The sequence below is a fragment of the Lissotriton vulgaris genome, chromosome 10 (genome assembly GCF_964263255.1).
Source record: "Lissotriton vulgaris chromosome 10, aLisVul1.2, whole genome shotgun sequence".
NCBI lineage: Eukaryota > Metazoa > Chordata > Amphibia > Caudata > Salamandridae > Lissotriton > Lissotriton vulgaris.
In genome coordinates this window covers 18,896,297-18,921,972 of record NC_141698.1, presented here as the reverse complement: position 1 = coordinate 18,921,972, position 25,676 = coordinate 18,896,297, and the positions used below count along the sequence as shown (strand labels likewise).

Sequence of the window (25,676 nt, the reverse complement as noted above, 5' to 3'; positions counted from 1 at the left end):
AAGACAGAAATAAGCCTAAGATTATAAATCATATTTTGGAGGAGACCTGGCACGCCCATTTTAACAGCTTATATAACCTCAGTACCCTTGAAGACCATCTTGTGCCCATGGAAGGGTCAGTGAGGGGGGAACCCATATCTTTCTCTCTAACTGAAATAAAGGCAGGAATAAAAGGATTGTCTAGAAACAAAGCACGGGGACTAGACGGTGTTCCTCCGGACTTGTTCCTAGCACATGCAGAATTGTGGGCCCCCATTCTGACCAGGGTCTTAAATGCCGCAGTGCACACGGGCATGCCTGAATTCTGGTCAACAGCCATAATTGTCCAAATCTTTAAAAAAGGTAACAGGGAGAGTCCGTCCTGTTACAGGCCCATCTCTCTGATAGACGTGTCATTAAAAGTGTTAGGCAGGGTTATACTTAACCTACTACAAGACTGGGCAGAAGAACACAAGATTATAACAGACATGCAGTATGGCTTCAGGGCTGGCCGCTCTACTACGGATCAATTCCTCAACTTGTATCTCCTGACTGCCAAATACACGATAGCAACCCAAGGAACCGTGTATTTGGGATTTATGGATCTCACAGCTGTATTTGACCGGGTGAACAGGGTCAAATTATGGGAACAGATGGAGAATCTGGGACTGGAGCAGGGTCTTGTAAATATTCTGAGATAGCTCCACAGAAATACGCATGCCCAGGTCAGGTATAACAAGGAGAGCAGTTTGACAGATAAGTTTCCATGCACCAGGGGTTGCATATTGGCACCCTTCTTATTTACCCTCTACATCAATGGTTTGGAGAAAGCCCTGGCTGGGTTGGGAGCAGACTCGCTCAAGATAGGCCAAAGGGGGTTTCAGGTTCTGCTTTGTGCAGACAACGCTGTACTCTTGGCTTGAACCCTGAGCGGCCTTCAAACACTCATAGATGGCTTTATTAATTTTATGGAGAGCCTACTAAATTTGTCAGCAAACCTAGCCAAATCCTATGTAATGGAATTAGGAATGGTGCCCCCAAGGAAATATATACACACGATTGGGGCACATCGCAATAAAAAGTCCAGTGCTTCTCATAGCTAGGGATTTTGGTTGATTCCAGGCTGAATTTCAAACCACTGTTGGAAGATAAATGCCGCATATTAACTAGAAGCATGGGGGCGATCATGAATAACGCACAAAGGCTAGGACGATGGGCTCCCGATCAGATCCTGACCCTCTATAATTCAATATGTTCTGCCAAAGCCCTCTATGGCTGCGAGATATGGGGGTTTGTTGATGCAAAGATTCCCCACATGGTAGAGAATACATTTTCAAGAAGAATTTTGAAAGTGCCACAAAGGACCCCAGGTTTTATTGTACATGAGGAGCTGGGCGTGGTTCACCTCGGGGATAGGATAAAGTTAAAACCAATCAGCTGCTGGATTAAGATATGGACAAACCCGGAGGCCACACTGACAAGAGAGATCATCTGCGATTGCCTGGCAAGGGATAAGGGGATGAATATTCCATGGCTTAAATATATTAGAGATTCTCTCAAGGCCATAGATCACCTGGATTTTTTTTCGCATCCAACGTAACTACTGGCGAAGGATAAGATAATTGTCAAACGGGAGTTTTTGAATTTATTGGGCTCCAATAGGGAAGATGTTGAGATAATAAAACCCACAGTGAGAACACTCATTTTAACGAAATCTGACCCAGGGATAGAACCTTACCTGTATCTTACTTATAGCCCCCAGGATAGGTTCCTTATGACACGCTTTAGATTAGACCTCATACATCACAGCCTAGCGGTGCCGGCTGGTTTTACCAAAACAGTGGAGCAAAAGGGCCCTTGCGGCTGCGATAATAGATCTCCACAAGACACCCTCCATTTTGTACTGTTATGTTCATATTATATGCTTCCAAGAAAATACTTTTAAAAAAGAATTCTGAAAAAGGCTGCTTTTAACACCTTGGCTGCTTTGACTTTTTCCCTCCTGTGCTGAGGGATCTATAAATCCCATTGTTCATGACGAGCTTTTCTGCTTGGGGGGGCCAAGCAGAAAACCAAAGAAAAAAACAGGGGAGGACTCTGTATCTAACAGTCTAGAGCGATAGAGAAACCGTATTCCACTAATCAACCCGCTCTTGCTGTTTAGGTGTCTGCGCTGTTCGCTGGAGGAGGGATTAAATGCAAGACTTGCAGAAGTTTGGGGCAGGTGACCTCACAGAGATCTTTCTATAACAATGTAATAAATGGAGCCCAAAGTTCAGCATATTTCTCACCTTTCTGAGTTTGAATTAGTGAGAGCCGTTCCATTGCTAAAGTCATCTAGAGCCTGTGGAGCCACGCTGAGTGATCAGGGACCGTCTGAGAGCCCCAGTGTAGTAGGATCGCCTGACGCGCTGCAAGGAGAGACAATGTTATTTGCCTACTGCGCAGTGACCGCAAAGGGAATGTAATGGGGTTTGATAGCCCTAAAAGTGTGTAGGCAGATAAGCGGGGTATCTCGGTGTCGAAGACTGCATCAAAAGATTTTTTTTAAAATACTTCTGGTGACGTTGGAGACAAACATTATTGTAAAAAAGAAAATCGATGTAGACAAATGGTTTAGGAAAGAGTTTACTTAAGAACTCCATTGTTAATTCATATTCAGCACAGTGAGGATACTAAGAGCAAATACCATATATTTGAGAATAACTCATTAATGCACAAGTTACTACTTGTGTAACGATATATCTGTAAGAGACATTAGTAATAGATTCCTTAGCTTAGAATATCCCCAGGCGTCAGATTGGATCCGGAAAGTTTTGCTTAGCAGTACCCCTGCGCGTCAGTAGGTGGCGTTCTGTGGCTCCGCTTCCGTCACTGGCGTCATCAGCGCCGAGATGACGTCACAGAGAGTACTTAAGCGCCACCCATGTGCGCTGACATCAGTTCTGTACACGACTTTTCTCGCCAGGAACGAAGAGCCATGCAAGATACTGACCATTGGTGCATAAAACTAGGGCCCTAAAAGGGATGACCTCAACCCTAGTAATCAGTTCACAGAACGGGGAGGATGGGAGGGGCGGTAAGGAATCTATCACTAACTAATGTCTCTTACAGATATATCGTTACACAAGTAGTAACTTGTGCATCTGAAAGAGACACATTAGTGATAGATTCCTTACCGTAGAATAGATACCCCAGCAATACCAACCCCGGTGGTGGGTCTGCGAACAAAATTACACCAGGAAGTCACGGAGAACAGAGCGGCCAAAGAAGCCGTCTCTCCGAACCTGAATGCCAAGGCAGTAGTGCTTTGTAAACGTGTGCAGCAAGGCCTACGTAGATGCCTGAGTTATGTCCTGCAAGGAGACGCTGCGTCCCAAGGCAGTAGTGGCTGCCGTCGCCCTGGTGGAATGGGCACACAGACCAAGAGGAGGCTCCTTCTTGGCCAAGGAGTAGCATGCGTTGATGCACAGAATGCGAGCGCATGTTTTGGGTCCAGACGGTGGAGCCTCTCCTTTTCCCTGGAAGGATGCGAAGACAGAAAGAAGATGGGCAAAGTGATGGTCTGCCCGATGTTGAAGGGCGTGACAACCTTTGGCAAGAAAGGACGGGTCCTTAGAACCACCTTGTCCGGATGAACTGAAAGAAAAGGAGGTTTGGAAGAAAGAACCTGGAGCTCACTCACTCTGGCAGAGGTGATAGCTATCAGGAAAGCCGTCTTTAAGGTGAGGAGACGTAAGGGACAGTTATGAAGGGGCTCTAAGGTAGCGCACATCAGGTAAGTCAAGACAAGATTTAAGTCCCACTGAGGCATTATGAAGGGTACGGGTGTAAACGTGTGCATAATGCCTTTATGGAAACGGTTAACAACCAGGACTTAAAAAGAGAAGGCTGATCTGGAATCCGCAGAAAGGCGGAGATGGCTGAAAGATAACCTTTGATAGTGCCCAGAGCAGAGCCCTGCTGGGCCAAAGATAGAAGGAACAGAAGGACCTCAGAAAGAGGGGCAGAAAGAGGATCCACAGCCTTTGCTGTGCACCATGCCACATAACCCACGCACTGCGCCCATACCGTGGGAAATATCTTCCCCAAACCCATCGCCCTGGTATCCCAATAAAATTAGCCAACAGGGAGTTGTTGTAGTTGTGGTCGTTGTTGGCCGCAGTTTTATTGGGATTATACACAGACTGGTTATCCAATTACCATTAGCATGAACCCTGGTCACATTGTGTCATTTGCGAACTGCCATATCTGGGTCATAAATCATATCTGGGTCATAAATCATACGTGTCGTCATCATACGGTGCAGGTCAAATTGTGGGTCATAAAATCATACATGTCATCATCATACTGTGCAGATCATATTGTGGTACATTCAGTTCGTAAATGGCACGCCTAAAACCAGTTCTTTTGTTAGTCCTTGGTAGTCCTCTTTGTCGTGTTACTTCTGGGACCACCATTTGGTTGGTCACCCACGCCATCAGCGTGTAGGGAGGAGTAGCTTCTCCAAGGAGTTAGGCCCCCAACTCGTTACCTTTTTGTGCCCTGCCGTCCGGCCTGGTCTGGGCCGCGAGCGCCGTCTCCGTTTGCTACTCCCCCCCTTAGCCCGGCCACCTCACCCTGCTGTGCGGCATCCCAGAATGAGTGGCCTACTTCCTACACACCGCCCTGTCGGTGTGTCTCCTTAGCCAACCATTGTACCAATTTCCGCCACGCCGCAGGGAGGCTAACGTCTTCCTGCGGCTTCCCCCCAGCTATTGTGATTTTTGTGGCCTGCACGAGCCATTGCACACCGCAGGTTATTCAAACCTGACTCTCAACCTTTCTTATGACAGCTTGGACTCTGTCGTGACCAAACAGCTCTGGGCGACCGAGGTAGATCAAAGACACCTGTCTGATGTATTGCGTACCGTTGGTCCTGCTAAACTTGTGCACTGCTATGTTCGATTTCCTTCTGCCGTTGTCCCCAGCTCTGTAAGACTCGGCGCCCCTCCGCCATCTCCCGCTGGTCGTCTCTGACCATATGATTGTTGTGCCGCCTTACCCTGCGGGCGCCTTTGCGAGGTCAGCCTGAAAGGCCTGCCCCCTTTGCCTTTCTCCCCCATTAGGGGGCCGGACATTGCCCCCCGAGATGATTAAAAGTGTCCAGGTGCTATGCTGCATCTGGCAGCAGGTCTCCCAATGTTACTGGACTTGCTGGCTCCAGCTCACTCCTGGCTGCCCCAGCCAGCGGATGCACGCCTCTGTGCTTGCTTGCCCTCCTGTGGCCTGCCAGCGCCACCATGTCGGCATCCTGGACCCAAAGGGGGTCGGCCCATTACCCACACCAGCCGTGGGCGTTTGACTGTTGGGAAAGAAATGCCCAGTCAGGCAGGGGTTGCAGCGCTGAACACGCCCCAAGTTCCAAAATTCCCCCTTTCTCTTGGGGGGGGGGAGGGGGGGGTCTCATGACGCCCTGCCCATGGCACCCTGCTGTGCGGCATCCCAGGGTGACCCGCTTCGCCACTCACCCTGCCGTGCGGCATCCCAAAGTGAATGGTCGTGACCGCCGGCGGTGTGGTCTACAGTAGCTGTGGAATGATTTGCCCAAAATTGCCGGATGTTCCGCTTCATTGCCGAGCCTTGCACCCATGTACCCGGGTTCGAGGTCTAGCTCCCTAGCAGTTAGGCCAACTCCTCTCTCCCCGGATGTAGGCATCCGCTGCCCGGATTCATTCCTCTGGCATGTCGTGCTTCGATGCCGGGGCAGCTGCACGATCCTGAAAGGGTGGGGGAGAGGCAGTGGCCTCTAATGGCAGCCCGGCTGGTGCTAAGGTCTGGCGCATCACCGCTGCCCCATGGCGCATTGCTTAGGTTGACCCCCATCCTGATGTTTGCAAAATTGGCCCTTCGCCCGCCAGGCGTACCCCAGTGTATCTGAACAAGCAGCACTCGAGCAGTACTTATTCCTTCTGATGTAATGCAGTTGTATCACTGCGCCTTTTCCTGCTTGTTCCCTTTTCCTTTTTTTAAATATATGTGTTATCTCCTCCGATCCTGCCCTGGGTCTGAGGTCTGTGGCTTGTAGGCACCGGCCTGCTGTTCCCCGTTTCCTCGGTGTCACCAGTTCGCTCGTGGGGAAAGCGCCAAGGGGTGCTGTAAAAGGTGTTGCTTGGCAACGTTGGGGCTTGCATTTACCTTTGTACCCAACACCTCCATCCGCCGGCCTAACTTCTGAAAACCAATGGGACGCCTGCTCCCCACCTGTGCCACCCCCGCTCTTTTCCACCCTTTTGGAGCTGCCTTGAGTTAGCGGGATGCTGTGGGATCTTCCCCTGTGTGATTTTTGTCAAATGGGCTATGGCTACCACATGGGCCAGTGCCCATGACTTTTTAGACGTGAATGCCCCCTTTGTGCGGCTCGCTCCATAGCGCTTTGTGTCCCTTCCCTGCCAGCCTGTGCGCATGTGCCCCCAATCCTCATCATCATTGCTGGCTATCCCCTGTATGGGGGCACATTTAGTGCACCAGCACTCTAGGTGATATTGGGGGGGGTTATATTTAATACACCAGCCTTCCACCTTCTCTCACGCGCCCGTGCTAACAGCACCCATTTATGTAGGTATTATTTTTACGCTGCATAAATACTAAGAGTTTACTGCCTGCAAACTGCCTTGGCATTGAGTGTCTTGGCTAGTTATACCGAACATGTTGTCATTTGTAGTAGACTATAGTGGTGGTCCATCATACCCTAGGCCCTGGACAGGTTATACCTGACGTCCATCTTGCCTCCTAGCTCACTAATGGTTAAGGCTTTCACATTACCACGTTTAATAGTTACTTCTCAGTGCTGTGCTGTCCTTGCCGTATTGTAATGTCAAAGCCTCCATGTGTTCGCGGACTACGCTCTTTGGAAATTGGAGGGGCCATTGGTCGCCTTTTGGCGCCACTGGACACTCTCCTGTTTTTGGCGGGAGGCGTGACCGGCTGGTTGCCTCTGGGCGCTTCACAGCGCCCCAAACCGGTTTTCCACTGTGGGGCACGGCGCAAGTTATGGTGCCGGCCCCTGAGCCCCCCCCCCCTCGGGGGGGGGGGGGGGGGGGGGGGGGGGGGGAAGAAGGCCTCTGCAAAAACAGGAGCAGAGTCATTTGATCTCCTGGTGGCCCGTAGGGACACAAAAGGGGCACAGTAAAGAATACTGCTTATGAAGACCAGTTGAACAGTTTAGCTGGTTTGGAGATACTCTTTGTGAATATTCTTTGTTGGGCCTTGAAAGTGAGCGGAAACAACACATGTTGACTAAGCGCTAGTTTTCTACAGGGGAAGGCGAGGATATGACGTCCGCACAAATGACTGAACTTGCATCTAATGAGGCAGCCAGAAGGCGGAAATCTGGGAATAATTTCCCCACGTAATAAATTCAATCACACATTTTTAAAACACTGTGCGTGAGCCTCGCCCTTCTTCATTGGCTGAACACGTAATCAATTCAATCACATAGATTTAAAAAACACTACGCGGCACAGTTGCCACTCCATTCCCTTCTATGCTATAAACGCGTACGCGCATGTTGAAACCTGAGCCCGTGTGCCCAGTCAGGTGGGTGGTAGATCTGAGGAGGTGCTGAGGCCATCTCCCCCTCCAACCCCCGTCATGATGCTAGTTCTTGAGTTGCCTCGCACCGTCGCTTAACCCCCGATTGCACGTGCGTGCGGGCTTGGCCAGTCCCGAGCATGCCACTTACTGTCAGCGCCAAATACAATGCTGGTGAGGTACCCGACTTGCACCTGCAACCAGTACTTCTTCTTATTGGCTTTGTGCGGGGAAAAAGCTGGGGCCTTGTCGGGCATTAAACCTGTGTCCTTGGGGGCTAGTACAGACCCCTGCAGTAGTTGAGTTGGCCCCCTAAGCCACCGGACCCGCCGCCTGGTATACCCCTTCCACTGGACGAGCACCGCCCGTCTATGACTGCGATCTGTCTAGGCAGCTGAGAGCCGGAGGCGCTGACCCAGTCGCCAGCTCCTTGTTTAAATGGTGGTCCGACTTTGGAGCGGGAGGACCCGGCGTGGGATAGCCTTCAATGCATCTCGTGCGCGTTAGCGGACCCCAGCTCTACGCCTTCTGTGGAGTGCCATTTTTTTTTCTTTTGCAGAGTTTTATATAGCGCGAACTAGACCCGAACTGAACCGGTTATCAGAGCGCTTTACATAGCACCAGTTACGTTACACAAGGACACATATTCATTTTGTTAGGCACGGGGAGATTAAGTGATATGCCCAGAATCACAGGATGTTTAGCGAGGAACCGAGGTTCCCCAAACTCCCCCAGATATGACCTACCCAATTACTGGCACTTGAGTGGTTTTTTGGGGGGGGGGGGGGGGGGGGGTTTACTAGCCCGGATTCGCCCAGCCTCGCGGTGCCAACAAACAGCACTATATGGCGGTGCCCTCCTCTTTGTTAACTGTTCCTAATCGTTTTTGCACCATCACAGAGGGGGGCGGGAAGCCTTTCCCCCACAGTGGTCGCGCATCCCTTCTATTAAGAATTGCCTCCCAAAATTACGCAGCAGTTATGTTGCTGCCGCTGCTATCCTCGGTCATTCGGATTCCCTCTGCCCTTGGGTGGAGAGGAGAGTCGTGCACTTTGCCTCAGGCCTTCCATCGATGTCGCTCCGTTGTTCCCTAGGCCTGGTTTGGTTCTTCTTCCTTTATCGGGCACCATTTCTCCCACAGGCTGCAGCAGCACTCTCAGCTCTCTTGCCTCGCCCGGTGGTGCCCCATCCTACCTCAGCATGCTCTTCTGGGGGGCGTGAGGCGGCAGTGGGATGCTTTCTTCTCCGGTGGTGGGCGTGGGTGTTCCAGAGTTCTTTTCCCTGGCGGCTTGGTTTCTTGCAGCTGGTCACCTTTTGTGCTCACCGGTTCGCTGTGCCAGTTTGCAGACGCGGGAAAAACGCTGACTTTTTGCGCCGCTCACGGATGGCACTCCTGCAACCTCCTATCGTGCCCTACCACCTGCCTACAACCTGCCTCGCTGCGAGGTTCAGAGATCCGTTTGGTAGGCACGTGGTGATTAAGTATCCAGACTCACCAGATGCTGAGCCGAAATAGAGGATCGCACCCGGCTCCCGAGCTCGGCAGCTCTAGCCTTAAGGTTGTGTCCTCTCCCCGTCCGCAAGCCGACTTCGGCGCGGCCAGTTAGTTTTTACTCCAGCTCAGATGGTGCCCACCCGGACAGACCGCTGTGCCTCAACAAAGGCTGCGCCTCGAGGGCCCTGCTCACAAACCTCCTGCAAAGGCAGCAAGCATCTTGAGGGTTCCAGCCGAAGAATTATCGAGCGGGGCTGTGAGCGGGCGACCTCCCTTGCTTTCCTCGTGTTCCCAAACCACCACCAGCCTTGCAGGGCTTCGCCTCTTCAGGTTTCCCTGGCAAGAACTTCGGGCTTTTCCTCCGTCTCTCTTTGCAGAGCTTCGCCTCGTAGTAAGAAATGTATAGTCCTCCAGAAAAATTCAGGTGCGCCCCCCCCCCCCCCGCTCCACGAAGTTAGGAGCTATTTGAGGGAGCAGTTGCTTATATCCCCCCCCCTCGCTCTTTCCGCCAACCAGGTGCTGCTCCCCCATTGGGGGGTTTGTACCCAGCAGAGCCCCCCCCCCCCTCCCCCCCCCCATTGGCCGGGGGTTTCCTGGCGCCACTGTGGTGCTCAAGCGAGAGGTGGTGACCCTCATTTGCTGCTTCTGGGCGCCCAGAACTGGTTCTCCCACTGGGGCTCGGCGTGGGTTATGGTGCCGGCCCCTGAGCCTCCCCCTCCCCCTCGGGGCGGGGGGGGGGGGGGGGGTTTGGAGCGGCGGCCTCTGCAAAACCTGTTCCACCTGCAAATGTATACCGTTTTGGTGGCTGGTCGCCTGGCTGCCAGAATAATATCACAGACTTTCGGAGGAAGATCGAAAGGTGTCAACTGTCGCAGCTCAATCTCCACGCATGGAGGTGGAAGCTGGACAGGTTCAGGTGGAGAACCATCCCATGCTGCTGCGACAGAAGATCCTCCCAAAGAGGCAGACGGATCGGGGATCGATGCTCATACTGAGTAGCTCGGGATACCATACTCTTCGAGCCCAGTCCGGAGCCACAAGAATGACCTGGGCCCGGTCGCGCCTGATCTTCTTCCGCACTTTGGGCAGAAGTGGTATAAGCGTACAACAGACCGCAACTCCACTCGCGACGAAAAGCGTCTCCGAGCGAGTGCCGCCTTAGAAATTCCAAAGCAAAGAACTGATGACATTGCGCGTTCTCTTCGGTGGCGAACAGATGTACCCAAGGCTCTCCCCACTGCAGAAAGAGACCTTGCGCCACGTCCGAGGGCAGACGCCATTCGTGATCCATCAAGGACCAGCGACTGGGTTTGCCTGCCCTGGCGTTCTGAGATCCTGCCAGGTGTTGAACCACCAAGGTGATGCCTTGATGTTCCAGCCATGTCCAGAGGCGTAGAGCCTCTTGACAAAGGGTCCAGGACCCCACCCCGCTCTGCTTGTTGCAATACCACATGGCAGTGGTGTTGTCCGTGAACACCTGCACTACACTTCCCCGGACAGAGGGAAGGAATGCCTTCAATGCAAGTCGGATCACCCGCAGCTCCAGGAGGTTGATATGGAGCCGGGACTCTGCTGGAGACCAGAGGCCTCTGATCTCTGCTTCTCCCAAGTGGCCTCCCCATCTCAGGAGGGACGCATCAGTCAACACCGTGTGCTCCGGTTGGGGAAGGGAGAGGGATCTGCCACTGACCCAATCGCGATTTGTGAGCCGCCCCTGCAATTGTCGTGCAGCATCCTCCTAGATCTGAACATGATCAGAGAGGTTGCCCTGAAGTTGCACCCACTGGAACTTCAGGTCCCACTGCAGAGCCAGCATATGCCATCTGCCACCTGCAGGATGCAGAAGGCCATCAAGCCCAGAAGCCGGAAGGTCATTCTGACCGAAACCCGGGATAGAAGCTGAAAGGCTGGAATCATAGCCTGAATATCCCGGACTCGCTGCTCGGGAGGATAAACCCAAAACAGCGTTGAATCCAGAACCACTCCGATGAAGGGGGGCTTCTGAATGGGACTCAGGTGCGGCTTCTGTACGTTGATGGAGAACCCCAGCAAATGCAGGAGGTCGGCCGTAGTCTGAAGGTGGGTGGCGACTGCTTGGGGCGAGCCCTCTTCAACAACCAGTCGTCGACGTACAGGAAGACGGAAAGTGAAGTGAGTAACCGTGGCAGATTATCTGCAGCACCCACTTGTCCGATGTAATTTCGTGCCAGTGGTGGAGGCGGTGGCAGACACTGCCACCCACCGGCGTGGGGTGCTCCCTGAAGCTCGGATTAGGAAGTCTTGGAGGTGGAAACAGCGGGGTAGAGGTGAACTGACCCGCACGTTGGTTCCCAGACCCGCCCCTGCGGAAGCCGCAGCCGTGCTGAGGCTGGTTCTGCACAGGCTTGTTGGAGGAGCGTGCCTGGGTGCCCCTGCCCTGGCCACGAAAGGAACGAAACCCAGGAGTGGCAGGGTTCTTCATAGAAAGACCCAAGGACTTGGCTGTGGCCCGTGAGTCTTTAAAGTACTCTAGTGTACTGTCGGCCTTATCGCCAAAAAGGCGGGAGGCCATCAAAGGGCATGTCCATGAGCGAGCCCTGGACATCGGGTGAGAACCCAGTCGAACGCAACCAGGCGTAGCGCCGCAGTGCCACAGTAGTGGAAATTGCCCTGCCCAACAAATCAGCGGTGTCCAAAACACACCTGATGGCAAACTTAGCCGCATCCTTACCTTCAGCAATCGCTTGAGAAAGGACAGCCTGGACCTCCTCTGAACACTGAGGCAAGACCTGGGCAACGGAATCCCACACTGTGTGGGAGTAACGGCCCAACAAGCAGGCGGTGTTAACCGACCGCAGCCCTAAGCTGGCCGAGGAGAACAACCTCTTACCAAATTGTTCCAGCCTTTTAGAGTCCTTATCCGGCAGAGCTGTGGGAAAGGCACTCTGCGACGTCAAGGCCTGAATGACCAGGCTCTCAGGCATAGGGTGAGTGGTCAGGAAGGCGGGATCACCAGGCGCCTATGTTTTTATCCACTGGCACCCCAGTGGCCGGCCGCAACCAAATTACTTCGGTAAGGGCCTCATTGAAAGGAAGCAGCAGCTCCGATGATGTAGATGCCGCCTGGAGCACTTCCGTAAGGAGGTTAGTTTTCAGGCCCACTGGAGGGAGATCGAGAGCCTCCGCAGCACGACGGAGCACCACGGTGTAAGAAGCACCCTCCTCCATAGTAGGCGGAGGAGAGGCAAACCCCTGGTCAGAAGAAACATCGAGTTCGCCCGCGTCTTCCAGGTCGACCACCCAATCTTGCTCGGAATCACATTGCCGGACAAGAGGGGTCATGGTCCCCGTCCGCGTCGGCAGAGCCGGAGACGGGACTATCGGCGTCAGGAGCGGCGCCGGCCAGAGGCAGGCCGGAGCCGCTTTCCACTGCGGATCCCAGACCGGAACAAAATGGTCCTGAAACCAGGGCAGGGGTGGGATAAACGGCACCCAGTGCGGCGCCGGGGGTGGAGCTTAGGGCGGCACCTGGGCCAGAGCCGGCAGCACTGCACCTCGGGGCACCAGGGCCAGATCAAGCCGCGCAGGACCCTGTGTCGCCGGTGCCAGAGCCACTGGGCCAACAGGATCTGGACAGGGGACCGCGGGGCCCGAAGGCGCGCCGGCAGGAGCCCGGGCCTAAAAAGGCGGTCAATTGCAGCAACAAACTCTTGCACCAGTTCGGGAGTCGCCGATGGACCCGGGTATGGCGGGTAGGCTGCGGGACTCCCAGGCTCCAGAGTAGCCGCATCCGCCCCTGTCCCCTTCCGAGGAGCGACGGGGGGACGTCGGAGCGCGAATAGTCAAGTCAAGTCATACCATTTATATAGCGCACTACATACCCAGAGAGTTTCAAGGCGCTTAGGAAGGGGAGGTGGATTATTTGTCAAATATCCACGTTTTAAGCTGCTTTCTGAACGCAAGGTGATTCTGGGTGAGGCGAAGGTAAGCGGGGAGTGAGTTCCATGTTTTGGCAGCCAGGTATGAGAAGGATCTGCCTCCCATGGTGGTCTTGTTGATGCGAGGTACAGTGGCGAAGGCTTGGCTGGAAGAGCGAAGTTGGCGGGAGGGGGAGTAGAAGGAAAGTCGAGAGTTGAGGCAATCTGGTCCGATGTCGTAGAGTGATTTGTGTGCGTGGGTAAGCAGTCGGAAAGTGATCCTCTTATTGACGGGTAGCCAGTGGAGGTCTTTAAGGTGACCAGAGATGTGTTCGTTGCGTGGGATGTCTAATATGAGCCTGGCTGAGGCGTTTTGGATTCGTTGTAGTTTCTTCTGGAGTTTAGCGGTGGTACCTGCGTAGAGGGTGTTTCCGTAGTCCAGTCGGCTCGTGACTAGAGCGTGGGTGACTGTTTTCCTTGTTTCGGAGGGGATCCAGCGAAATGTTTTTCTGAGCATGCGAAGAATGTTAAAGCAGGAAGAGGATACGGCGCTGACTTGTCTGTTCATTGAGAGTGAAGAATCCAGGATGACGCCAAGGTTCCGTGCGTGGTCTGTCGGGATGGGTGCATTTCCGAGGGCTTCCGGCCACCAGGAGTCGTCCCATGCAGAGGGGGATTTACCTAAGATGAGGACTTCTGTTTTATCTGAGTTCAGTTTCAGACGGCTTTGTTTCATCCATTCGGCGACTTCTTTCATTCCTTCGTGTAGGTTAGTTTTAGCGGTGCTGGGGTCCTTGGTGAGAGATAGGATCAGTTGAGTGTCATCCGCGTAGAAGATGATGTTGAGGTTGTGTTGGCGGGCGATGGCCGCGAGGGGGCTCATGTATACGTTGAAGAGGGTGGGGCTGAGTGAGGATCCTTGTGGTACGCCGCAGATGATTTCAGAGGCCTCGGACTTGAATGGTGGGAGGCGGACTCTCTGGGTTCTTCCGGTGAGGAACGAGGTTATCCATTCCAGTGCTTTTCCTTGGATTCCGATGTTTCTGAGGCGTTGTAAAAGGGTGCTGTGGCAGACTGTGTCGAAGGCTGCGGAGAGGTCGAGGAGGATGAGGGCGACTGTGTCTCCATTGTCCAGTAGAGTTCGAATGTCGTCTGTTGCTGCGATGAGGGCGGTCTCAGTGCTGTGTTTGGCTCGGAAGCCGGACTGTGAGGAGTTGAGGGATTTGTTGGCTTCGAGGAAGGCGGCGAGCTGGTTGTTGACAGCTTTCTCGATGACTTTGGCCGGGAATGGGAGAAGCGAGATGGGGCGGTAGTTTTTCAGTTCGGTGGGGTCTGCTGTTGGTTTTTTCAGAAGGGCGGTGAGTTCATCGTGTTTCCAATCTTCTGGGAAGGTGGCGGAGTTGAAGGAGCAGTTGATGACGTCTCGGAGGTGCGGAGCTATGATGGAGTCTGCTTTGTTGAAGATGTGGTGGGGGCATGGGTCTGTGGGGGATCCAGAGTGGATGGAATTCATCAGGCGGATGGTGTCCTCAGTGGAGATTGGGTTCCAGGCGTTGAGGGTGTTAACGGGGGGAAGATGGTCAGCTGATGGTAGGGTGGGTTGGCTTCCGGGTTGGTTGTCAAAGCTGTTGTGGATGTCAGCAATCTTGTTGTGGAAAAAAGAGGCTAGGGAATCGCAGAGGGTTTGAGAGGGGGTGATGTCGTTGGAGTTGGTCGAGGGGTTGGAAAATTCCTTGACGATGTTGAAAAGTTCCTTGCTGTTGTGGGCGCTGTTGTCAAGTCGATCTTTGAATGCTGTTTTCTTGGCTTTTCGGATCAGTTGGTGGTGAGTACGGATGGCGCTTTTGAAGGCGTCCTTGTTACTGGTGGATGGGTCTTTTTTCCAGGCCTTTTCAAGGGAGCGGCACAGTTTCTTGGATTTTTTGAGGTCGTCGTTGAACCATGAGGCCTTCTTGATGCCAAGTTTGTGTTGACGTTTTTTCAGTGGTGCTAAGGTGTCGGCGGTGTTGGATAACCAAAGGGTGAGGTTGGAGGCGGCTTCGTTGGCGTTAGAAGAGAGGGCTGGGGAGGTTTGAAGGAGTGATGTGGAGATCTGCTCTGTGGTGATTTTGTTCCAGTTTCTTTGTAGAGTTGGTTGGAGGTGGATGATGGGTTTCGGCTTGTTGTATGTGAAGTGAACGCAGCTGTGGTCAGTCCAGAGGAGATCTGTAGTGTGGCTGAAGGAGACATGGTTGCTGGAGGTGAAGATGGGGTCGAGAGTGTGACCTGCGATGTGGGTGGGGGAAGTGACCAGTTGTTTAAGTCCGAGGTTGGCGAGGTTGTCTAAGAGGGTGGCGGTGTTGCGGTCGTTGCTCTTTTCAAGGTGGAAGTTGAGGTCTCCCAGAAGGATGTAGTCTTTGGAGGGGAGCGCGTGTGGAGTGATGAAGTCCGTGATGTCTTCACTAAATTTTGCACGGGGTCCTGGTGGTCTGTAGAGGAGGGTGCCTCTGAGTGTGGTCTTGGGGTCGATGTGGATCTGGAAGTGAAGGTGTTCAGAGTTGGCGAGGTTGGCATCAGAGCTGGTTGAAATGCGGATTGTTTTCTTATGGACGATAGCGATTCCACCTCCTGTATGGTCGGTGCGATCCTTGCGTGTGATCTTATAGTCCTCAGGGATAGCGATGGCGATGTCAGGAGCGGAGGAAGCGTTCATCCATGTTTCCGTAAGGAAGGCGACGTCAGGCGAGATGGTGTCTAGTAGGTTCCAAAGGTCAATGGCGTGCCTGTGGACCGAGCGGGTGTTGAGAAGGATGCATTGTAGGTGGTTGCGGTCGGGGATCCGTGGTGCGGTCGGAGCTGAGATGTTGTCAGTGCCGCTAAATTTGCAGGAGAAGCAGGAGAACGGTCCATGGGTGCGTCCAGGAGCGGCTTGGACGCAGTTGGGAGCGCGACCGGGGTTAAGGGCTAGAAGGGTGGCGGCATCGTAGGTAACGCGGGGGGGCTGGGCAGCGCGAGGGGCAGGGGGTCTGGCGCTGGGCGCGGTCCAGGCGCGGACGGGCGTAGACGGGCTTACCTTTGGCGCACCTTCGGCGTGTCCGAAGCGCGTGGACGCTGCGCGTGGAGGCATTGGCCATAAATGGATGGTGGAGGGGGCGGAGCGTGGGAGGGGCTGCCGGGAGGCGGGAGCGGGGAGGAGACAGGGGCCGCAGGTAAACACAACAACAAAATGGCGTTTTGGTCGCGTGCACGAAGCAGGGGCACAGCCGGAGGGAGAGCAAAGGTACAGTTCCACACAACAAACAAATCAGCCTGTAAATAAGTCACCGCTATGCAGGGCCAATGAGCAGCAGTGATAGCAATATGAACAATACCACGCGCTTGGGAGTGGTCGAAGCGCTCTCCGATGTAGCCGGTGTCCGGGTGTCCAGGAGTTCAATCAGGGCAGGCGGTGTGGTCAGCAAGCGTCGCTAGGGCAGGCAGAGGGTCAGGGGAGCGACCGTTGTGGAGCAAGTCCAGACGGTCACGGTGGGACGGAGGACGGGGCTAGATAGTTAAACCAGTGTGTGGGAGGGGCTGCCGGGAGGCGGGAGCGGGGAGGAGACAGGGGCCGCAGGTAAACACAACAACAAAATGGCGTTATGGTCGCGTGCACGAAGCAGGGGCACAGCCGGAGGGAGAGCAAAGGTACAGTTCCACACAACAAACAAATCAGCCTGTAAATAAGTCACCGCTATGCAGGGCCAATGAGCAGCAGTGATAGCAATATGAACGATACCACGCGCTTGGGAGTGGTCGAAGCGCTCTCCGATGTAGCCGGTGTCCGGGTGTCCAGGAGTTCAATCAGGGCAGGCGGTGTGGTCAGCAAGCGTCGCTAGGGCAGGCAGAGGGTCAGGGGAGCGACCGTTGTGGAGCAAGTCCAGACTTCTTTATAAGGCGTCGCTTACGGGAAACCGAAGGTGAAGACTTGGAGCCCGAGGAGCGACGGCTCTGGTCCCGCGAGCTGTCGCGGGAACGGCTTCTTGACCCAGACCGGCGGTGTGACGAATGCCGAACTTCCAGCAATGCTCCCGCAAGGCTTTCAGGGCCATGGCTCGACAGTCCCGGGAGTCGTGATCTGTCTCCAGGCAGTAGTGGCACACATCGTAGGGGTCCACTATTGACATATTACAGCGGCATGTCCTACAAGACTTAAAGCCGGGCATCCCTACATGCACCAGAAGAAAAAAGGGGGGGGGGAGACAAAAGTCTCAAAAGAGTAGTCAAAAAGTGACTATTGTACATGCTCAATCCGGATCTGCACTTGCTGGCGCGGAAAAAGAAAGAACTGGCGTCAGCGCGCATGGGTGGCACCCAAGCACTCTCCGTGACATCATCTTAGCACCGACGACGCCAGTGACGGACGCGGAGCCACAGGACGCCACCTACTGATGCGCAGGGGTACTGCTAAGCAAAATTTTCCTGATCCAGTCTGACGCCTGGGGATATTCTAAGGTAAGGAATCTATCACTAACGCGTCTCTTTCAGATAGGCCTCTGTTCAAGGCAAATGTGTATTTCAGTCATAGCCTGCAGAAAAAGAAACAAGAAAAACCTGCAAAAATAAAGCATTTCGCACCATGCCATCAGGGTTCTTAGAAAATGCACATTGGTTAAAATGGTGTGCCCGAGATCAACGGTAGATGTCTTGGTACAAAAGCACAGGCCACATGACCAAGTAGGGCAACGAAAGCTTACCTCTTAAATTTGATTTCCAAATCTACTTATGAGAAAAAGATTACATATTTTATGATACCAAAACAAAAAAAGACTTCAGACTTGCATTGTTTTCTTCCACCTATGCAAACTCCACCTGGCAAGAAGAATTATACTTTCTAAAAATTCTACAATATTTTCCTGAGCACGGTCATCTGTTTCAAGAAGGAATCCAGAACAAAGCTTTACCCTCAAAGGAGTGCATAATATTAAGTCTAACCTTATAGCACTGCTTTGAGCGTAAAAGATGACGAACACTGGGCATGCATGTGTATGAAAGGTTATACTGCAATTTGCTTCTAAGAAACATGGTGAAGATCATGCATAAGAGTAGTCTGAACTAGGACTCAAAGAGGGGAACTAAGTTTTTATCTGTATAGAAGTCAAGCAGAGAGTAGTGTGATTGAGGGCAAATCTCATGAGAGTGGGCAGACAGCTTGAAGAGTGAAAGACCAGAGCCTTGTTGGAGGCCACATACAGAAGAACTAGCTGCTCTCTTTAAGGGCAGCTGGCCAAACAAGTATTGTTAAAGCCAATAGGTGTTGCCAATGCAAAACTATTTTCCGTTGTCAATGTTTTATTGATGTTGCACAGCAGCACAACCTAAAGAGGACTAGATGCAGCACAGAGTCATGCTTGGTAGCTGAACCACAAGATAGGGAAGTAGGATGGAATGGTCAACACCCAAAAGTTGGCAACAAACGAATGAACAGTAAAGTGCAGACTACACATTGCAACCATCCTCACTGGGCAGAGATTTACAAGGACAGAGACCAGAAATGAGACAGCTCCCAGCACCGACAGCTGTCTTACCTTGTAAACAATTTTTCCAAATGAAAATACCAACCTAAAAGTAAGCTCAGACTCCTCAAAGCCAGATTGTGTGCAAGGAAGAATTTTTATTACCAGGTGCACAATGCCCATTGCTCACACAGGTGCACAATGCACATTCCTCACATGTACCATACAGTATCAACACACACTTTGCAGAACTTCATAAAATGCTAGGATATGCTATCATCATATGTTAACTAATTATAAAGGAGGTGAATTCTTCATATAGGTTTGTCGTGATGCAGAAAAAAGAATGGGGAGAGATGATGTGACAAAGAGGAAAGCATAAAGAGCAGTCAAAAGGTGAAAGTACAGTGCTGTGCAATAACTCACTGGTCAAAATATGCTCACAGGAAGACCAAGACCTGAACGAAGGTCTCCGACGTCTATGGTTGGAGGTACATGATGTGACTAAAGAGGACAATCCTTCAACAACTGTCCCCGATGAGATGTCATAACATTCATCTTGCTCACACACTAATGTAGGTTTATCACAGGAGACTTTCAAGGAACAGCAATAAGAACGAATAGGGATCTGCTAAGCATGATCCAAGTCGCTCAGCACTCTCCTCTGCATGGAAAGACCACCATCAAAGACGAGGGAATCAGAGGGGCACTTTGTTTTAAAATACTCTGTAGCAGACAAGCGTGCGGAAAGCTGCAGGAAGCAAAATCACTAGTCGTTTGCAACGTTTCTGTCTTTGGGTCGAATGTATACACCTATTACTGGGTTGTCTTCCTATTACTGGGTTGTCTTTCTGTAGCTTTCATAATGTTAATGTTTGTTGAGAGGCCGAGACCGAATCGATGATAATCCACGTATACCCTACTAAAATGTCTTCTTTTATTTTAAACCTTGGCATGTAACTGAAAGGGAGACGCGCGTACACCGCCAGTTATGTTTGTATGCAGAGTACACATATAAGCACAAGGATAGAAGCCCTTCAAGTATTGTAGAGACACGCTTCCAATAACATCCTTAATGGAGGGTTCCCCTAGGATCCTGCACGCTGAGTCTCCGCGGGCTCCTGCGACCTAAATCAATAATTGTGCGTTTCATACAGCTTGCTTCCTTCCTCAGTTGAAAGGCAGGGTCAATAATAAAGTCTCCCCGGTCACTATTACAACTAGAACCACAGACACAGGTTAGATAGCCATGTGCTTTACAAATGACATATGTGCGCATTAGTGACAGTCTTGTTATCGTAAGAAGGCTCATGCACGGACACTTGTTTTGCCAAAGATAGTAATAGCCACAATCAGTCACCAGATGAAACTTGACAATTCCTAGCTAAAATTAACATCACGGTTTTGCATTGGGTTAAAAAAAACGGGGGAAAAAAACAGAACAGCACAAATAAACGGAAATTAATATTGATACAAAAACTAACAAGCATTGGAAATGCCATTAAGTCTGGCTGGAAACGAATGGTGTATAGTAATGTAAAGCATTACAAGTACATAGCGTGGGAATGGCTATGTATTTGTGTGGAAGCAAAGCACTAGAGAATAATATTGGTGTAGGTTAAAAATTCAGGTGAAAGTTTCACTGCCAAGTCAGACCAAATATCCAAGTACATTAATGACCGCTCCGCCCAACTGTGCTGCTGCCAGAGAAAAACACGGTAAATGATCTAGTTATCCATGACACTTTAATAGTAACATTGTAACGTGAGCCCCTGCAAATTCAAGCTCAGGCAGCGGGATATATAAACAAAATAATCACAGATGTGTGGAGAGCAAGCACTTGTTTGTGGTAGCACACAACTTCTGCCCAATCAAAACGCACTTCTGGCTCCCAAATGTGAGCAGAGCCAAAGCCCCTCTCCTGGTGATTCTCACATAATTGCCTTGCAAAAGCTCTTCTTTCAATCCAGACCATAAAAACTGGAATTACTTGATACTTCTGAGAAAAATCAAGGTACCACTGGAGAAAAAAGATTATTAATAGCAAACACATCACGGACACCAAAAACATTACTTAAAACTATTCTTTCCTATTTTCCCAAAGATGGTGCTTGGTAGACTTGAATGAATCACTGCAGCTTGAGCAGTGCCAAAAGTGCCTGGCACCCATCATATTTACCTCGACATTGCAACAGTTCCACTGGCTCACTGCATCACACATGCAAAGGAAAAGGATATCAACTGCAGATTTTGATGTGGGACCTGTGCAAAAGAAAAATCTAAGGAACATTGTGTGATATGCGCTTCAACTGGCCCTGAAATCCAGGTGGCTATAGATAACACCTGCACCCACAATTAGAAAAAGAGAAGGAGGGAGAACATGTGGCTGTAAACCTTAAAATGAGACTTAAAGAGTTATGGGATACAATAAATAATTACAAAATTAATTGCAAAGTACGTATTGAAACAAAAAAAATACCAGTACATGCCATCTCTATCTAACTCAAAGTGTATATGTGCACACACAGTCCATCTACCTGCATTTGGCAATACTGATACAACAGTGTAGCAAACACTCGATTCTAAAGGTGCACAGACATATGAGGGGGTGGTACGCTCTGGAATTCCATTGTTGAGTGTGCGGAGAGGCCATAACTCACTACAGCAGTTTACCAAACTTAGGGTCATGACCTGATTTTTGGTGAATCGCAATAGTCAAAGCAATAAAAAATTCCTTTAAATGCGGTGTTTAACTTGTCACATCTGTGGTGATTTTTAAGACAGGGGTCAAATGTCAGGATTCTTTATTCTTTTGACATGGGGACCGGTGTTTACTTTTATTTCTTAGACCGCAAAGTGAATGGAGTTTTCAAAGTGAATTGTGTGACAATGGAGGATGCCATTTTCTGCAATATATAACAAAATGTAAATATCTGTGAATAAACTGTATGCATCCAGCAGTTAGGAAACCAAAAACGTAGCACTTTTTTTTGTAATTTTGAAGAGTTCTGTAAACCGAGATTTTAACGGCATCAAAACAAATCAAGACACTTGTCGATGCACAAATGATACATATTCACAGAAACCCGATTTTCACACATTAACATTGGTGTTTTATAAGTAAACTGTATGTCTGAGCAAATTTAGTAGCCATTTCAATTGAAAATGTGCGGTCTCCAAATGACAATGTGCTACCACATGATGCTGTAGTTACATTCAAAAACCACCTGCCTCATGTCCATTAAGGTAGGTGGATCACGTGTTTGTTGTTTTAAAACTGGGCTGTGGTTCTAACAAATTTGGAAAGCACTGCACAACAGGCAAATTGTGAGGGACCCTAAGGCCCCTTCCTGCCTCAACAATGGTAAAAAATTGCTTTCTCTGAAAGAGAAGCCTATATGATTTATCCTATGCTGTTGTTCCTATGTAGAAGCTATTAACTAAATTGTGTATCTGAAATCATAACACAAGCACTGGACTTCACAGAATTCTGCCACACTTCATATTCATGTGTATTCACTTACATTGCTAGCCAGACATCAAAGACTTTCCTATTATAATGCACAGATCTTAACCATAAAGCCTTACACCTCGCCACGTTAGGCATTCCAAGACACTGCCCTGTTGAAATTACTGATGACTTTCAATGTATGCTCCCGCCCCTACGACTTATCTGAGGCAACAACTTCTAACTCCTCCAAGCACCGAAGGTTGCAAACAGCACTGTGGCTGGAGTGCTTTACAGAAACTTAAGTACACAAAGGCTGGAACCTGCGATGTACAAAATATCTTAAGCAAGGACCACTATTCTCTTCAGAAAAGTGACAGAGCATGGAACTTGCAAGGTAATAAACAGATTTCTCAAATTATATTGTACTGTGGTAACATTGAATTACACATTGCAACTTAATGTAATTAATACATTTCTTAGTATAGAGCCTTCAAATTACATTTTCTTGATCCATATTTATTTTTAATACCATTTTCAAGTTTCCCAAACAATAGTGAGAGTCCAACAACAAAGTCACTAGCCGTATATGAGGATGCGTTCAGACCAGTGCCTTACAAACTTTAGAACCACAACCCACTTTTTAGAACGACAAACTTTTGTGATCCACCTATCTTTAATGGCCATGACGCAGGCAATATTTTTAATGTAACTAAAGCATTGAGCGGCAGCACAACGTCATTTTCAGACCAAACATTTTCTATTGAATTAGCCACTAAATTTGTAGACTGATTAAACTACATTGCACACACATGCTAATGTGTGGAAATTGGGTTTCATTGGATTTTTATCATCAGTGCATCACCAAGTAAAGTGTCTTGCTTTGCTTTGCTTCGATTAAAATCTTTGCGACCATCACACTGCAGAACTATAAAAAAACATGCTTGATTCTGATCGCGAACAGTTCATTTACAGGTGTTTAAATGTTGTTGCACTACAATAAACATACAGCCTTTCTGTTCACATTCTCTATACTTCAGCAAGATCGTCACATAATTTACCTTACTTTTTTCTCTCATATTGCAAAGTTAGAGTTTATAAACACCAATGTGTGAGATCAGCAATTTATCAGATGACATATCCTGACATTTGACCGATCTTTGAAGCGCAGAAAATTTAACGAATTAAATACAGAGTTTAAAGGCATCTTTATATATTTCTTGTACTTTCACTACCTACCAAAAAGGCGAGTAGCAATTCAGGTTGGAAAACACTGACTTCGACGAGTGCACTGAGCGACTACGTTTAATGACTCAATTGTGGCAGACATTTTACATCAGCACAAAACGGCTACGGTAAAAGAAAAATTGAAGTTGTCATTTTCTTCCCTAAGTGGCATCTCCACCTTAAGTGTCTCTTTCATCACCATTAGGAAGAAGATGCCATCACTTCAATGAATCCCATTACACTGGATCACAGTAACACTTGCCTTTTAAAGTTCTCATCTTGAAGAAAACAGAACGTGAATTCCTCCAACCTTTACTCGCTCTCCTACTCTTTACTATCATTGCAGTGAGTCAGACACATTTCTTGCAATGCAGGCATTTGCAATGTAACCTTAAGGCGAGGCGGCGAGTCCCTGTGCATTTACAAAGCAAGTGTATGGCAACCAATTGAATTGGCTTCCGACATAGGTTTGAAACACACATGGCATCTCATCCGCCCTCCTGGAAAGGTTTCCAGTTGCCTTTACCTGCACTTCAAAAACTGTTTCGAGAGCTGGCTCGGCCGGAGACTAGCAGGCTAGATTTTCCCGAGGAAGTATTTTTTGGTTTGCAAACCTTATAGTGTGATTCTTAGGCGGACACAATAATAACACACTTTCACATGTGGTGTGAGAAATGCAATTGCTGCACATTTTTCAATAAAAACGTCCATAGTTACCAACAGATCTACCAGGCTCTCGCCTTTCTAAAGAATACATTTCCCATATCTTGACACAACTGGATTAAAAAAGTAAGTGTTCATGGTCTCCGAATACCTTATCTTCACAATTTATAGGACAGTGAAGGGTTTACTTAACAATGGTCGATTTGGTGAATAACTTAAAACGAATGACTTTAATAAAATGTTTACGTTCTTGACGCATGAAAATGCGGAAAGCGTCAGGTGAGTGGCAATTCTGGGCCAAAGATTTGAAATTTTGGGCTCGTGAAAACGTGTAGAAATTGTGAAGATATGCAGACACTGAGCACAGTCATAATCAGAAAACAGAGCGATGTGAAGGATTGAAAGCGTGGGAAGCCAACATCCTGCAGTGGAGGGAACAGATGTGCACAGATGTTGAAGGGAATGATATATAGCAGCACAGTAAGGACTGAAACAGAAACGATCAGGGGAGCGGACTGATATTTAGAAACACTTTTGTGGGACTGTTGAAGCAAGTGACAAGAGGAAAAGTTCTGGGGTGTTCTGCATCGCCTGCGAAGCGAAGCGTGATCGATCAGCTGGAGGGAAGAACTGAAAGGCTCTGACAAGTTGCCTGTGTTACCACTGAGGGTTTTAAAGTCTAGAAATATTGAGTGAAACGGAGTTTACAATTTCGGGACTGTAAAGACGCGTCACAAATTGCAGAAAAATAAGCAAAACCAGTCAAGGGACAGGCACTTTCACAAAGCACATCCTAAAAACTATTCTGTAAAGGGCGCACACTTACTTTCATTGTTAAAATTTACAAACTGGATGGCAAGATAAGCTTGACCTTGGATAACAGAAGAAGCGTGAAGACCCTAAAAGTGTCCACATGACAGCAGCTCTGACAGATGCGCCTCTGTGCTGAGGCACCCGTTCACACACACATGATTTGGACACATTTGTGATTAAAAAGACATAAATACAAGGCTGCGGGCTGACGTGAAGCCTACGCCCTCCCCTTACATGGTGATGTGGAGCCAGCAGGCGCCGCGGGCGGCCCGGCAATAACAAGTGCGTGTGGGCTGCAGAGGCCGCCGGCGGCTCCCCGCGCCGCTCGGGGAGGTGGGTGGGTGGGTGTCCGCATGACGCACTGAGGAAATACCCCGGCCCCCCCATGCGCCGCTGGGGGCGGTAAAACAGCCCAGACCCCCGACATTCAACCCCCATCCCCCTTATTTAATGCTTACATCTCCACCCGATTATAGTTCGCATTTTTTTAAAATTTAGTACAGGTTCTCCTCAGTGCGCGAAGCGGGCCGCAAGCAGGCTGCCAAGCGAAAAAAAATTGAAAATTAAAAAAAAAATGTTTTTATTTTTGGTCCCCCACTCACAGTCGCTCTTCTCCGTTCGGCGCGGCGGCCATTTTCAAAACGGCTACCACAGGAACTGAGGGAGGAGGAGAGCGGCAGGGGCGGGCGGGAGAGGGGGCGGCGCGCGACCGCAGCGGCGAAGGGGAGGGAACCGCGGAGGCTCGCGCTCGCTCACTCGCTCGCGCGCGCGCGCGGACTATGCCAAGGCACCGCCTAACGGCACGGCAGCCAAGGGGCGCGCGAGACGCTCGGCCAGGGCGTCACGTGCCCGGACGCTGACTGACAGGAGGGCGAGAGGAGCGGGGGCACTCGCGTGGCCACAGGCGACGTCACCAGAGGAGTCTAACTCTTCAGAACCAGGGATAGACTTCCGAGCGGGCTGGGGCCCGGGAGGAGGCGGGGCGCTAATGTGATCAGCGAGCACGTTAAACCGTTAGAACGGTCTGAGGTGGTCTCGAGCTAGTGGTTGCTTCAACTGACCATGCAGTTGGGGCGGGGCTTGCTTGCGTTTTTATTGCTCTCGCTCCGCCC

General features: G+C 50.2%; 1 protein-coding gene across 1 annotated transcript in view; it reads right to left on the bottom strand.

The window, feature by feature from the left end:
- MECP2 (methyl-CpG binding protein 2) overlaps positions 1 to 25,217 on the bottom strand; it is a 278,116-nt gene extending 252,899 nt beyond the window's left edge. The window contains exon 1 of the mRNA XM_086940251.1: positions 25,167 to 25,217. Within this exon, the coding sequence (XP_086796377.1) occupies positions 25,167 to 25,198 (32 nt within the window). The 5' untranslated portion in view covers positions 25,199 to 25,217. The remainder of the gene's footprint in view (positions 1 to 25,166) is intronic.
- Positions 25,218 to 25,676: the final 459 nt, after the last annotated feature.